General features: G+C 48.3%; 1 protein-coding gene across 2 annotated transcripts in view; it reads right to left on the bottom strand.

Annotated features, from left to right (window-relative positions):
- LOC116354958 (protein diaphanous homolog 1-like) overlaps nt 1-15422 on the bottom strand; it is a 57740-nt gene extending 42318 nt beyond the window's left edge. For both annotated transcript variants that reach the window (XM_031797135.1, XM_031797134.1), the window contains exons 1-2: nt 15194-15422; nt 15038-15046 (exon numbers count right to left, since the gene is read on the bottom strand). In XM_031797135.1, coding sequence (XP_031652995.1) covers nt 15038-15046; nt 15194-15407 — 223 coding nt within the window. In that variant the 5' untranslated portion in view covers nt 15408-15422. The remainder of the gene's footprint in view (nt 1-15037; nt 15047-15193) is intronic.
- Nucleotides 15423-15499: the final 77 nt, after the last annotated feature.

The following is a 15499-nucleotide window of genomic DNA, read 5'->3' as shown; positions in this document are numbered from 1 at the left end:
CTTCTCTATTATTAATGCTAGTTAGCGCTCGCCCAAACTATGTGCGTGAGAGAGAACGCGTCTCACACGGCAGAGGGACTGACGAACGAAAGTGGGGGAGGGGGGAGCTGCAAGTGTTAACACGGCATCATCATCAGTGCATTCTCTGACGCTGGCAAACACACTGTTTGCTGCTGAGGCAGATGAGGAGTGAAAGAAGTCACATTAAAACAGCAAACTCGTCCTGTTTTCACTTTCATACCCCCAATCCCTTTTCATAATGCATTAAAGCCACCAGTCAGAGAGAGAGAGGGAGGGAGGGAGGGAGGGAGGGAGGGAGGGAGGGATATTCTCAAAGTAATTTGGAGCTCACGGATATAGCGAGGAAGATTAAACGCAGGATATAGAAGCGCATGTGATGGAGAGGCGAGCGAGGGATGAGGATGGACTGATAGACAGAGAGATCATGTACATAGATAAAAGATGGGGTGTACAGATAGAGGAAGGGGGAGGAGAAAGATATGGTGTCACTGATTCAGTTAGTGACTGTGTGTGTTTGTGTGTCAGAGGTTTTGTTTGGGGGGGGGGGGGGGGGGGGGGGGCGCAGGGCACTGCTGCCCTTGTTATTGTGAACCAGTGGGACAACACACCCACACCCACACACACACAGTACAATCAGAGCACACACACAGTACACACAGTACCATCAGAGCACACAACACAGTAAACACCTACACACATTAGAGGCTTGGGTTGGGAGTAATCTTGACAGACGTAGAGAGACACGCTAACTCCGCATTAACAGATTCTTAAAGAAACAAACATCCCATTACCGTTAAACAACCATCACCGTAACGTATCCTAACCGTCAAAGCATTTACAATATCAATGTTTAAATATGATGCTAATGGTAGATGTAGCCTGGGAGAGATAGAGGGACACAAAGAGCCATCCAATAACAGAGAATGTTCCTGACTAATAGATGAAGGGACAGAGACACAGAGCACTATGTAGACCATACACTGGTGGTTAGAGGGCTATCTAACACACAGCTGACAGAGAGACACAGAGCACTATCTAACACACAGCTGACAGAGAGACACAGAGCACTATGTAGACCATACACTGGTGGTTAGAGGGCTATCTAACACAGCTGACAGAAGCTGAACACCAACAACAATACTGCTGGAGGCAAAGAGCGAGGGAGGGAAAGAAAGGAAAGTAGAGAAACTGATAATGTGGTGTGTGTGTGTGTGTGTGTGTGGGATGGACAGGACAAGAGCTGGGATGGCTGGCTGGCCGGCCAGGACTCTCTTTGGCTTGTTTTGATTTCTGCCTCAACAACAGCAACCCTGTATTCTCATGGGAATGACGGATATGGAGGTAGTCACTGTGTGTGTGTGTACCTTCCAGATTCTCTGAGGTGTGTTTGAGTGTTGCTGAAGCCTGACAGTAATGATATTGTTTTTATTAATGTCTGATGAAAGATTTAGCGTCTGGCTGCTGGGGCTTTTAGTGCTTTTACCCCACGGAGAAGAGCGCCTGTCTGGATTCCTCTCCATCACACACACACACACACGTCCTTCACTCTCATCCTCTCTGATTCCTCTCTTTATATATTCCTCTGCCTTGATGTTTCTCGCCTCATTCATCCCTCTCCCTTTCCATAGCTCTTCACAATGTAAAGATATCCCTCTATTTCGCTTTTATCCTTTCTCTGGGTAACATGCACAAATAACAAAGACACACACACACACACACGAAAGAAACACTCACAACACAAAACACACAGAATGAGAGACGGAACTCATGAAAGCTCTCAGAACACAATGCAAGCAGAGTGCAAGAATAAAGCATGACTAGAAGCAGAGAGACCGAGTGAGTGAAGGGGAGAGAAAGGAGAAACTGCACTCCTGCATTTAGACAGTCTACAATACAGACGCTAAAGAAAATGTCCGCCGCGCCCCGGTCTCGCTCCCGCTCTTGAACGCGGACGAGTCTTGACAGAGACGGGCACAAAGAACTCACCGAAAGAAAGAAAGCCTGAACAGGCCTTTAGAAGACTGGACGAAGGAGGGAGAGAGGTCTAACAGGGAAAGAGAAGAGGGTTGGAGAGAATGTGCGGTAAACAGAGGGAGGAGAAAGGAGCAGGCAGTCTTGGCTTGGATTCAGCCTAACCATCCTCCTGAAAATCACTATAGCGAGAGAGCGGTGTGCATGCCGAAAAGGATCCTACCCATTAGATTACACTCTAAACTCCTAATTAATCCTTCTAAACGGGATTATGGAAACAGAGCATGATAACATCACTATTAAAACCCATGCTCCGACATACGCCGTGTGTGTGTGTTTTTACGTCACTTTAACAGCATTCCAGCTCAAGTCTCAGTAGGGATTTCTGTGTCCTTGGTCAATGGCGCAGAGCCGTAGGTCCCTTTTGATCAGACTGTGCACGCTAGCACACACACTAAACTCTCCTCAGACCACATGTCTATAAAGGCTTTATGAATTATTATTAGTGTCTTAACATTACACTTCCCACAATTAGACTGCAGACAGGAGGGAATACACACGCACACACACACACCGAGAGACATTTGTCCCCACTCCCTCCCTCCGGCTCAGATGTAGTGTGATACAGGACTATCTTGGCGCTGCCCTGTTATGGACCATATCTACCACAACTAATAGTCTATAACCTGAACTAATATCTACCACAACTAATAGTCTATAACCTGAACTAATATCTACCACAACTAATAGTCTATAACCTGAACTAATATCTACCACAACTAATAGTCTATAACCTGAACTAATATCTACCACAACTAGCAGTCTATAAATCACAACTAATAGTCTATAACCAGAACTAATATCTACCACAACTAAGTGTCTATAACCATAACTAATATCTACCACAACTAGTAGTCTATAAACACAAATAGTCTATAACCAGAACTAATATCTACCACAACTAGTAGTCTATAACCAGAACTAATATCTACCACAATGAGTAGTCTATAACCTGAACGAATATCTACCACAACTAATAGTATATTACCTGAACTAATAGTCCATAACCTGAACTAATATCTACCACAACTAGTAGTCTATAACCACAACTAATAGTCTATAACCAGAACTAATATCTACCACAATGAATAGTCTATAACCTGAACTAATATATTCCACAACTAGTAGTCTATAATCACAACTAATAGTCTATAACCATAACTAATATCTACAACAACTAGTAGCCTGTAACCAGAACTAATATCTACCACAGCTAGTAGTCTATAACCTGAACTAATATCTACCACAACTAAGTCTATAACCAGTATTAACCAGCTATACTCTCTAAGGAGACACTAACAGAACCATGCAGTATTAACCAGCTATACTCTCTAAGGAGACACTAACAGAACAGAACCATGCAGTATTAACCAGCTATACTCTCTAAGGAGACACCAACAGAACCATGCAGTATTAACCAGCTATACTCTCTAAGGAGACACTAACAGAACAGAACCATGCAGTATTAACCAGCTATACTCTCTAAGGAGACACTAACAGAACCATGCAGTATTAACCAGCTATACTCTCTAAGGAGACACTAACAGAACAGAACCATGCAGCATTAACCAGCTATACTCTCTAAGGAGACACTAACAGAACCATGCAGCATTAACCAGCTATACTCTCGAAGGAGACACTAACAAAACCATGCAGTATTAACCAGCTATACTCTCTAAGGAGACACTAACAGAACCAGAAAGAAAGAGAAAGACAGTAAGACAGTCAGTCAGAGATACAGGGTAAATATTTGTGGACAGTGATGTGCTGGCAGCATTCTCTTCCTGTTTAGGACTTCCTTGCTCTCAGGAGAAAAAGAGGAGGATAGAAAAGCATCACAGCAGGCATTTTAGCACCTCATCCCCCCCAGACACAATATGTCTCACCGCTGTCTCTCTGGCATCTGGCCTCTATCAACATTCTCTCTCCCTCTCTCGTTTCAAACAGAGCATCTCGGACCTACTACGTACCGCACCCACACACAAACATATATATAGGAGTATGTGAGCGGAGATGAGCGGTTGGCAATCCCACTCTTCGCTCACAGAGCGATCTTTGCGCACCGCTCCGGCACTCAACTTCCTTTCCCTCGCTCCACAAAAACAAACAAAACAAAAATATTAAATAAATACAATCTCTCAGCCCTCAGAGGAAAAAAATAATAATAATAATTTGCTCCATTCATTTTTTTTGTTTAAAAAGATTATTTACCTGACACCCCATCTACTTTTGGGACTATGTACCATTTGTTTTAAAGAAGTAGGCTATCGTAAGACGCTTTAACATTTCAACAAAATGTCGTAGACTATAAAACAAGGGGCCTTCCTGATGATATGTGGCCACAGTGTTAAAAAACTAGCCTTTTCTCTAGTCTTTCGATGATCAGACCCTTCAGTTGTAACGGGGGCTCTGCAGCGCTCACATTTTACAGTTGAGAGACAACTTTAGCACTGTTACAAACTTAGACTGCACATTTTCTTTTGTCATCTTCTTCTTTATACAATAGCCAATATAAAAAGTCTCCGGTACTGCTACATGGGCACATTCGTCGTCTTGCTATCCATTACAGACTGTGTGACCTATTTCTAGGGACGACTCGCTTCAACATCTCTGGGCATTAGTGGCCGGGTGGGCTCAACAAATACAACAGAACAGGCCTAATTAAAAGAAGAGTGACGAAGGAAATAGAAAATGCTGGGCAGAGCATGCCCAGAGCTCTTGACTGAGTGGTATTGGGGAAATAACACACGCTCCGCTGCTTCCTCCACTCTGCTCACATCCTCTGGTACACACACCGGTGTACTTGTGGGTAACAGGGTCTCAAATCTGGAAGAGCAACCCCTACACGGTTCACTGTCGCGGCGACACGTCACGCCAGACAACGACACCCACCCATCCATCTACCGCCCCCTCTATTTCCCTCTTTCACCCTCTATCCATCACCTCTCCCTCATTCTTTCACCCTCTATCCATCACCTCTCCCTCATTCTTTCACCCTCTATCCATCACCTCTCCCTCATTCTTTCACCCTCTAGCCATCCCCTCTTCCTCATTCTTTCACCCTCTAGCCATCCCCTCTTCCTCATTCTTTCACCCTCTAGCCATCCCCTCTCCCTCATTCTTTCACCCTCTAGCCATCCCCTCTCCCTCATTTTCACTCGTACTCTATTCACTGCTTCCATCATTCACTCTGACATAAGTCCTTACGTGTCTCTCCATCTCTTTACTCTCACTCCCACCAGTCCTCTATCCTCTTTACCTCAAAGCTCTCACGCCATTTTTCTACCGAGCTACTGGTTTCTCTCTGTAGATTGTCCATCCCTCTCTCGGAACAGAGCCTCGCAACGAGGTAGAAACTTTCCCTCAGAACAGAAACTTCAACTTAGATTTCTTGTACATTCGGTGTTCAACGTTGAACTTTATCCCTGGTGTATCAACTTACTTCTCCAAGTAGAGAAAGACAGAGTGCTGTCATTAACTATTCACTGTGGATATTGTATAACACACTGCGTTCCCCTAGTAATAAATACACACATTTCGTAAAAAAAAAAAACTAGATAGCTTCCTGGACCAAAACTATGGTTGCCACATCCCTATGGTAATAAAATACACATTCTTGATGCGTTTCCCCAATGCGTGACTGCCCTTGTCCCCACCTTCCCTCTTCTCCCAGTGCAAGGTTCACCCTCCAGTTACTCCTCCTGGACGGAGTGATGAGCGTGTGGGGAATGGAGAGGGAGAGATGAAAGGAGAGATGAAGGGAGGGAGAGGGGGAGCTCGCCCATGCATTATTGAACAGACAGAGTGGAGTTTTAGGGATAATGTAAAAGTGGAGTTAGGGACAACCTTTCCCTCTCTCCTCCCCCTCTCTCAATCCCCCCCCCCCCCCCAGCGGATTATACATCTTTTATTCAAGTGGGAGGTTAAAAATTCAAAGCTTGGGGGGAGAGCGCGGGGGAGGGAATGAGTGTACCTGAAAATGGACAAAATGAACAAATGTCTTTGGGGACTTTCTCAAGTGCTAATCTAGGAGCACTACTCCCTTTGATTAGGACTGAGGGAGAGAGGAGGGAGAGAGGAGGGGGAGAGGGGGAGGAACATTCCCATGTGGCGCGTCAGCGTGGTGAAAAAATGAAGGTGTCTACAGGGCAAACCAGAACTGCGTCCCAGGAACACATTGATACAGAGCAATGGAGAAGTGCTAGCAAACACACACACACTCCTCTCGCTCACTGACACACACACATAGATCCTAAGTAATGGAGCAGAGCTAACACACACCTCTCTAATAATACCACAGATTAACACACACACACACACACACACACACACACATTCCTTAAAGGTCGCAAATTAAGGTCAGAAAGCAAAGTGACCTAACCCACAAACCCCTGTAAATACCATGTCTGGTTTAAATGCCATGCTGAAGGCCCTACTGCAGGCCATATGTAAGCAGAGCCAGGAGCAGCCTAGGGCCATTCCCCTCGCTCTATGAAGAGTGGAACTGGAAGGTTTAATGCTAGGGATATAGTTTAATATCTGCGAGTTCGTAACTGGTTAGGAACTGGAACGTTTAAAGAGATACTGCGAGACTTTGGCAATTAAGCCATTGTTCTACTTACCCACAGTCAGATTAACACATTTTTTGGGGTCTCTTTGCGCAGTAGCATACACAAGCCTACCTGTAGACTTCTAGTCATCGTGCTAATGCTAGTTAGCGCTGGCTCGCCAAACCACCCACGACTTCCTTCATACTGCACGGCACACAGGGTAAGGGTAAGGAGAAAACGTGCTTAATTGCCAGGATGTAGCAGTATCCGTTCTATGCTAGGAAGAGAGTATCAACTCCAGGAGGAGTAGTCATAAGGACGGGAAGAGATTTCAGGAGCTGCAGATAGAATATGGGAGGTTTTAACCGTCTTTCAGCGAAAACCCTGAAGATTTCCCTGCACGTTGGGGGAAAAAAAATTGATATTCGAACAACTCAAAATTGGAGAACGGACGCCTTATGCGAACGGTTAAATGACTGTAGCTGTTGGTATGAACATAGCTTCATATACATCTCCCTCTCCCGCTCTCACACAGCTGAGATAAGAGAAAAAAGACAGGGGAGGAGGAAGGTAGGAGAGAGGAGCGGAGAAGAGGGGGCGATATCTTGTCATCTGCGTCTTTGAAGACGCTCCTTTCCCCCCACCGCTTTTTCATTCCCTGCCATCGGTGGCATCAAAGTCTGTGGCTAGGCAGTATGCCTGTGTGTGTGTGTGTGTGTGTGTGTGTACCCGTGTGAGAGAGCGCGCTGAGTGCGCCAGTGTCTGTGTGTGTTCGTGTGGGAGAGCAAGTGTGTGTGTGTGTGTGTGTGTGTGTGTGTGTGAGAGAGAGAATTTGAGCGTGTGTGAGAGAGTTTGAGTGTGTGTGTGTGTGCGCTACCCCTTAGGGAGGCCTAATAATGAGAATAAACCAGCAGAAACAGTAGCAGACTCCGAGGGCTGCCATAAGCAGGAGCAGGGCAGGCAGGCCCAATCAGTCTACACTCTCTCTCGCTCTGTGTGTGTGTGTGTGTTGACAACACACACTTTTTCTTCTCTTCCCCTTTCTCCATCTCTCGCTCCATGTTGATTAAACTGCTTCTAAACATAGATATGGCCCTCGTATCTCCCCTTCCTCTCTCTCCATCCTCCTTCCAGCATTAAAACACCCCCACCCCCAATCCTTCCCTAACACACTTCGACACACACACACCAAATGAAGAGAAAAACGGTCAGATGAAAAAGAGAGAAGGGAGAGAATCTGTCCTTAAAATAATGGATGGGGTAAAAGAGTGGGTGGAGGAAGATTGTAGGTGTTGCAGATCACTGCCTGGATCCTTTTCTCTTCTCAAACCCAGCTGCTTCATGCCTAACTCAGTAACAGGCCGCGCTGGGTTCGTAAACACTGGGCTACTTAGCATCTGTAACAAGCTTTCAACCAAATCACCCCAATTAAACACACACACACACACACACACACACACACACACACCTCGCCTGTCACACCGGAGTGTGTATTTATATGCTAATGGTGTTGGGAGCTGAGATTGGAGCGTTGCTTGGCTCGACGGTCGGAGAGTGAGGAGCGAGCGGCGAGGAGCGGGCCGTTCAAAACCGGATAATCTCCGGAAGAGAAAGTGGAGAGAGATTAAGCACACAGCCGTGATGAAGTGGCGAGGGCACACTTCATTTGCATGTAAAACAGAGGGAGAGCCAGGGAGAAAGCGAAGAGCGAGAGATGGAGCGAGAGTGGGATAGAGGGGACAAAAACATGCGCGGGCTGGGTGTGTGCGAGTGTGTGTGTAAATAAGCTGTTGCTTGTTGGCAGGCCCGCAGCACGAGGCGCTCACAGATGTGTTCTAACGCGATAACGACTGATGAATGAGCGGCGTTCTCCTACAGCTTGCAACGATAGAGAGATTCTGAATTCTGAGCTTTCGCTATCAGCAGCCGAGGAGAAGGAAGGAAGGCAGTGGCTTAGAACGCTGCTGTGCAAAGCCAAGCTAATACACAGCTAATGTGGGGCTTAGCAGTCGCCTTATCCGTACCCAAAGTACTGCACAGCACTCCAAGATAAACATTCACAAACACATCACATCTTCGCACACACACACACAGCCAACCTTAACGTACCAAAGGTCTGCACACTGTGAAACTCAAGGCACAAGCATGCCACACACACTTACTGCAATCCAATAGTTGCGTAGTAATTCCGTGAGAGGAAAAATGGTGGGGGTGAAGACGGATATTTGTAACATTGGTGGATGAATGGACGTACGGGGTGGGGGGGGGGGGGGGCTCTTTTGGCTCTGGCATTCGTGACCTACACATTAACCTGGCTCCCTCTGGCACACAGCGTGGTTTATTAACGACTAGCATCCACCATGTACCCCACTCACACACACTCGCGCCCCCAAACACACTCAACCAATTTGAACAGAGAACACGTAAGGCCTATTACCAAAGCCCGTTGCATAGGCATTTGAAAAACCCACACATAAATCAACACAACACCCATGCCACAGACACATCAGGCCTGTGCCAGTGTGCCGCAAACCCATTTAAAAGCATTTAAGCTGTTGGCAGATCTTTACATAAAAAAAAAAAATGTCCCAAAGGACAAGACACCATGCAGATAAGGGCTGCCTGTGTGTGTTGCGTAACAGACACACTAACGCACAACACTTTCTCCTCCCCGGGAAAACAAATGTTACCCTGCGACTTCTCCGATAGGAATAAGTGAAAACAAACCAACAACTGGCGGGACAGATAGAAAGGAGGGAAGGAAGGTGTGTGTGTGTGAAAGAGAGAGAGAAAAAAGGAAGACCGAGGGGTCCATCTACCTATTTTGACTGACGGGTTCTCTCCCTCTCACGGCATCTCTAAACCTCGCCCCAAAACTCAAATAATAATAGAGAAAGTTTTTGGGGGAAGCCTTTCCTTCTACCAGAAGACTGTTTTCATTTGCGTCATTGCTGACGGCCACACAAAGTGGTACACATATACTGTATACACAGCTCAGAAAGTCGCAGGAAACACAAATCACTGACGCATTCCGAAAATGTCTTTTGATGAACTTGGGTAAATTAATTAATTGAATAAACAATGTTAATTCCCCTACTAGGTTTGAATTGTGTTCGATGTCTAAATGCCTCGTATTCTGTCCGCGTTTTCCGCATTGCGGATTTGATAGGGCCCTTATAAAAACACTCCAACTCCTCCCTACTGACTCTACAGCCTGGCTACACACAGCACATACAGCACCGACTGCCCTTAAAATACTGGCATGAGTCTTGTCCTGGAAGCAGGAACCGAGCGAGTTCCCCTTAGATATGCCAGCTGCAAAGTCAAAATTGGCTATATTGATTTTTTTCTAAAATCAGATTTTAGGACTTTATGGCTGTGCCAACTATGTGACCAGAGCTGCCCCCAGAACAAGATTCATGAAGAAGAAAAAAAGAACACTAGCCTGCTAAAATACTTCTTTTTAAACTAAAGGTTTAACTTTAGTTCATCAGTATCCATTTTTACCGCTGGTGTGAGAGGCTACGGTGAGGAAGTCCCGTTGACCCACCTCATCACACGCTGGTGTGAGAGGCTACGGTGAGGAAGTCCCGTTGACCCACCTCATCACACGCTGGTGTGAGAGGCTACGGTGAGGAAGTCCCGTTGACCCACCTCATCACACGCTGGTGTGAGAGGCTATGGTGAGGAAGTCCCGTTGACCCACCTCATCACACACTGGTGTGAGAGGCTACGGTGAGGAAGTCCTGTTGACCCACCTCATCACACACTGGTGTGAGAGGCTACGGTGAGGAAGTCCTGTTGACCCACCTCATCACACACTGGTGTGAGGCGCTACGGTGAGGAAGTCCTGTTGACCCACCTTAGCGGGCCGGTGTGACCTGTACTGCAGAGGCTGTATCATTAGGACAGAGAGAGGCCAGGCAGAGAGCACAGAATAGTCTTAGTGAGAGGAACACATGGACACACACACACAGAGATGTGGACCTGCGTGCACACACACGTATAACACCCTCACACAGTGTAGGAAATTGATTTCCGTTGAACACAGGGAGATCAAAGGACTCATTATAATTGGTGTGTAAGTGCCGTGGAACCCCCCGACAGACAGACACACACACACACACACACACACACACACACACATTAAAACAAGTAGGTAAATGTTCAAAATATATTTATAGTGCAGCTGTCCATAGGCCATATGGAAAGAATTGTGACAAAGACGTGAGAACCTTATTGCCACCCCTATCAATGTCGGCTGTGTGTGTGTGTGTGTATCTGACTAGCGGGGATCAGAGCGGGGAGTGTGAGCCTCAGCACGCCACGATTTGCCATCCGGTAACCGTGGTAATGAAGTAGGTCGCTGTATTCATCGTGGCGCGGCGAGGGGGCGTAGCCAGCGCCGGCTGGTGGGGTGTCACTGAGCGTGCTCCGTAGGGGGGAGGATAATCTCCACGGAGACAGAAACCAGGCCGCTGTGCTGCTCAGGTGTGCCACAAACAAATGAACGAAGGAAGGAGGGAGGGGGAGGAAGAGAGGAGGAGGATGAAAGGAGAGGAGAACATATGCAGGCATCACCATGCCTTGAGACATCTTGAAACTTGTATTGGAAAAGGAGATGAAGGAAATGGAGTAAAAACGAAGAGAGGAGATGGGGAGAGACGAGGGAGGTGAAGGAACGAGGAGGGAGGAGAGGGCTGGTTTGGGAAACTAAGGGTTATTAAAATCATCACCATATTAAGAGGATTAATATGCTTCTGGCCCTTTCTCACTTCCATATTAATCACTACAGTACCATCCCCTCTACCCGATATGCATTTCTCCTCTCTCTCCTTCTGTACCATGTCCTCACTCTCTCCTTCACTGTCCCCTGGTCTACCTTCTTTCCTGTTCCCCACTCCTTTCCACCCCTCTGTCCTCCCACTCTCACGGCATCCCTCCTTTCCGGTCCCCTACCGTCCCTCCTTTCCTGTCCCCCACTCCTTTCCACTCCCCTGTCCTCCCACGGCATCCCTCCTTTCCCTGTCCCTTACAGCCCCTACTTTCCAGTCCCCTACAGTCCCTCCTTTCCTGTCCCCCACTCCTTTCCACTCCCCTGTCCTCCCACAGCATCCCTCCTTTCCCTGTCCCCTACCGCCCCTCCTTTACTGTCCCCCTCCTTTCCTATCTATCCTGTCCTCCAACTCCCCTTCACTATCCTCCCTCACTCCTTTCCCATCCACTGTCCTCCCTCCCTCCTTTCCTCCCCCTCTCCATTATTCCCTGTCCTCCATCCCTCTCTCCTTCACTATCTATCCCATCCTCCAACTCCCCCTCTCCATTATTCCCTGTCCTCCATCCCCCTCTCCTTCACTATCTATCCCATCCTCCATCCTCCCCCTCTCCATTATTCCCCCGCCCTCCCCCTCTCCATTATTCCCCCGTCCTCCCCCTCTCCATTATTCCCCCGTCCTCCCCCTCTCCATTATTCCCCCGTCCTCCCCCTCTCCATTATTCCCCCGTCCTCCCCCTCTCCATTATTCCCCCGTCCTCCCCCTCTCCATTATTCCCCGTCCTCCCCCTCTCCATTATTCCCCGTCCTCCCCCCTCTCCATTATTCCCCGTCCTCCCCCTCTCCATTATTCCCCGTCCTCCCCCTCTCCATTATTCCCCCGTCCTCCCCCTCTCCATTATTCCCCCGTCCTCCCCCTCTCCATTATTCCCCCGTCCTCCCCCTTTTCCTATTCCCCATTCTCTTGCTTTTCCCTATCCTCTGTCCTCCCTACCCTCCCCATGTCCTCCCTACCCTCCCCATGTCCTCCCTCTCCCTCTTCTCTCCCTCCATCTCGCTTTCCTGCTAATTGGCCTATCTGAGGAGCAGACATCAAACGGCCCCTGCTATCAAACACTGTGCTGCTTGTGCCAGAAAAGGAAGAACAGAAAAAAGTAAATAAAGAGGGGGGGGGGGGGGGGACACTGAAGAGATCGAGAGAGGCAAGAGAAGAGAGGAATATTCAAGAAAACGAACGGACACAAGCGCTTCAAAAGGGCAGAAATTAGAGCCAGAATCACACACACACACCAGGGAGAATAGTGAGACATGGGTTTATAGGAGCACCACACATCCCCTTCCTTAACTATACATAAAAGCAGTTTTACACAGTTTATTTCAACAGACAAACTTGCAACTCCGCTGCAAACAACGGACGGTAAAAGACAAATATTCCAAACAGCTATCGAGCAAGAACAGGAGGAGAGTAGGGCTGTGAAGGTTTAAACAAAGTTAGGATCCTTAACTTGAAGAAAACCAACGTTTTAAAATCACAGTGCAGTGGGGAAAGTTGTGTAAATTCTATAAAGTGAACAGTTGGCTACTGTGGTGAAGTGTTGAAAAACACAAGACAATACATGGCGAGATACAGATTACCAAGACATCTTTCACCCTGCCCTCTCCTCTCTCTCATGCTGCCTCCTGCACTTCACCAGAGATCTGTATATAATGGCAAGAGGCTCATGTCTCCGCCCTAACAATGGGAGTCGTTGGGAACGCAGGTGACGAGCTTGCCTTCCCCGCCTTGTGGCAACTGCTTATAAGTTAAGCGTAACTATAAGAAATCTAAGATGTGTCAAAGAAATTGTATCCAGCTCAGGGCTCCAGCTCAGGGCTCCAGCTATGCATGTGGTTTCCTAACTCGCTAGCTAAGTGGCTAGATGGCAAGATCAGGCTTCTTGGTTAAAGCAGAGACAAGATCCCTGTTAGCTAAATTATATTGTGCAACAAATAGCGCCCCTTGTAATACCGTATATCCCGGTACGGTACAACAACGGTAAGACGACATGAAAATATGGATACCACCCTACCCTACCCAAAAATACTGTCTCTTAGGAGTCGATTCCTATTCAAATCGAATCTCGTGTCAACACCGGGTAGTTGAAGTGCAAGGCGCTGAGGAATCAATTGGAGTCGACTCACCACTACGTCATCACCTTTTGGGGGGGGGGCGGGGAAAGGCAAGCGACAGCAGAGAAGTCCTCTACGACAATACTTTGACAACCAGCTACAGAGAGATCGAGGAGAGAGACACAGATAAGGGCGGGGGGCCAGAGGAGGAGTTTTGCGGTGGCATCAGTTCCGAGCACCGCCCGCCGCAACCATGAGGTCATCAACCCGCGACCCAGCCCGCAGCACTGAACGGGTGTGTGCGTGTGTTTGCAGAGGGAAGGGGTCAGGGGTCAGCGGGCTGACGGTGGCGTCGTTTCACTAGGCTGAGTAACGAGGGATGGGAAGAGGAGCCGCTGCAGAGCCTCAGAAGCGAGGCTTGTTTGTTAGCCTGTTTATAGTGGCGGTATTGGAGTGGAGTGATGGGTAGAGGTGAGAGGTCAACCAACGTAATGAGGACTGGCTGCTTATCACAGTACACAACATGCAGGCTCTCGCGCTAACAAACACACTGGACACACACACACACACACACACAGGCAGACAGAGGGAGTTGGAGCTATTGAAAAGGGCAGCGTGTGTTTACAGTCAGATATCAGAAAAGGTTATCAGACATCAAATGGGACAGCCGTGTCTCAGCCAATCACACAGAGGGACCAGAGGCACGGTAACGAATCACAGACTGACAGCAGACCTTAACCACTCCGTAGAGGTGAATGCTGATGGGACAGCTGACAACCTTGACATTTCAACGACTCGGACAGCCAGAGAGAGGGTGTGTGTGTGGACACGTTTGAGTGACTATATGCACGTGCGTAAGAGTGAGACAGACTGTGTGTTCTGATTGCACCGCAGCTGAAGGTCGATTGAACAAGCGGGGGGGCGCGCACACACACACACACGTTTTGTCCCCTGAGGACGGTGGGCAGAGTGTCCTAGCTGTAATGATGAATATGGAGCAGAAGGCTCAGTGACACAGGAACAAGGTGACAAAGGAGAAGCTGGACAGGTGAGGGGTGTGTGGGTTGACAGTAGGACAGCACTCTGTGCCAAGACAGCAGGTGGCTAGTCACAGGGCATCAGTGACCTCTTCCCCCACCCCATTGCTTCCTCCTCTCCTCCCTCTGTCCACCCCTTCCTCCTCCCTCTGTCCACCCCATCGCTTCCTCCTCTCCTCCCTCTGTCCACCCCATCGCTTCCTCCTCTCCTCCCTCTGTCCACCCCATCGCTTCCTCCTCTCCTCCCTCTGTCCACCCCATCGCTTCCTCCTCTCCTCCCTCTGTCCACCCCATCGCTTCCTCCTCTCCTCCCTCTGTCCACCCCTTCGCTTCCTCCTCTCCTCCCTCTGTCCACCCCTTCGCTTCCTCCTCTCCTCCCTCTGTCCACCCCTTCCTCCTCCTCTCCTCCCTCTGTCCACCCCTTCCTCCTCCTCTCCTCCCTCTGTCCACCCCTTCCTCCTCCTCTCCTCCCTCTGTCCACCCCATCGCATGCAACATAATGTATGTGTTCTTACCTTTGGAGGCTGTTGGATGGATGGAATGGAAAGGGGGGGGGGGAGAGAGAGAATTAAAACACCATCCTCATCAGTAAGTCGACTTTAGAGACAAGTGCAATGCTGACAGGCACGGACACACACAGGCATGGTACACACACAGGCCAACACACTCACTCTTGGTCTGGGAGGAGAAGGCCAGGGTGAGTTTGGCAAAGAGCTCGTTGTTCTCATAGCGATCCTCGTTGGCCTTTGTCCAGAAACTCTTCTCAGACAGATCCTCATATCCGATCTGTACCACGGGGGGGGGGGGAGAAGAGAGAGAAAGAGGGTTGTAGAGAGAAAGAAATGCCTTTTGAATCCTTTCATCCAATTCTGCAAAAAAAATCATTCATCCATCTATACAGAAATCAAGCGAGAGATGGACAGAGAAAGAAAGGAAGAGAACAAGAGAGCCGGGATGCTAAAGGAGGTGGGGGGAGA

The sequence above is a fragment of the Oncorhynchus kisutch genome, linkage group LG19 (genome assembly GCF_002021735.2).
Source record: "Oncorhynchus kisutch isolate 150728-3 linkage group LG19, Okis_V2, whole genome shotgun sequence".
In the NCBI taxonomy this organism is placed as follows: domain Eukaryota; kingdom Metazoa; phylum Chordata; class Actinopteri; order Salmoniformes; family Salmonidae; genus Oncorhynchus; species Oncorhynchus kisutch.
Note: the sequence above shows the minus strand (reverse complement) of the source record. Positions and strands in the feature narration are given on the sequence as shown.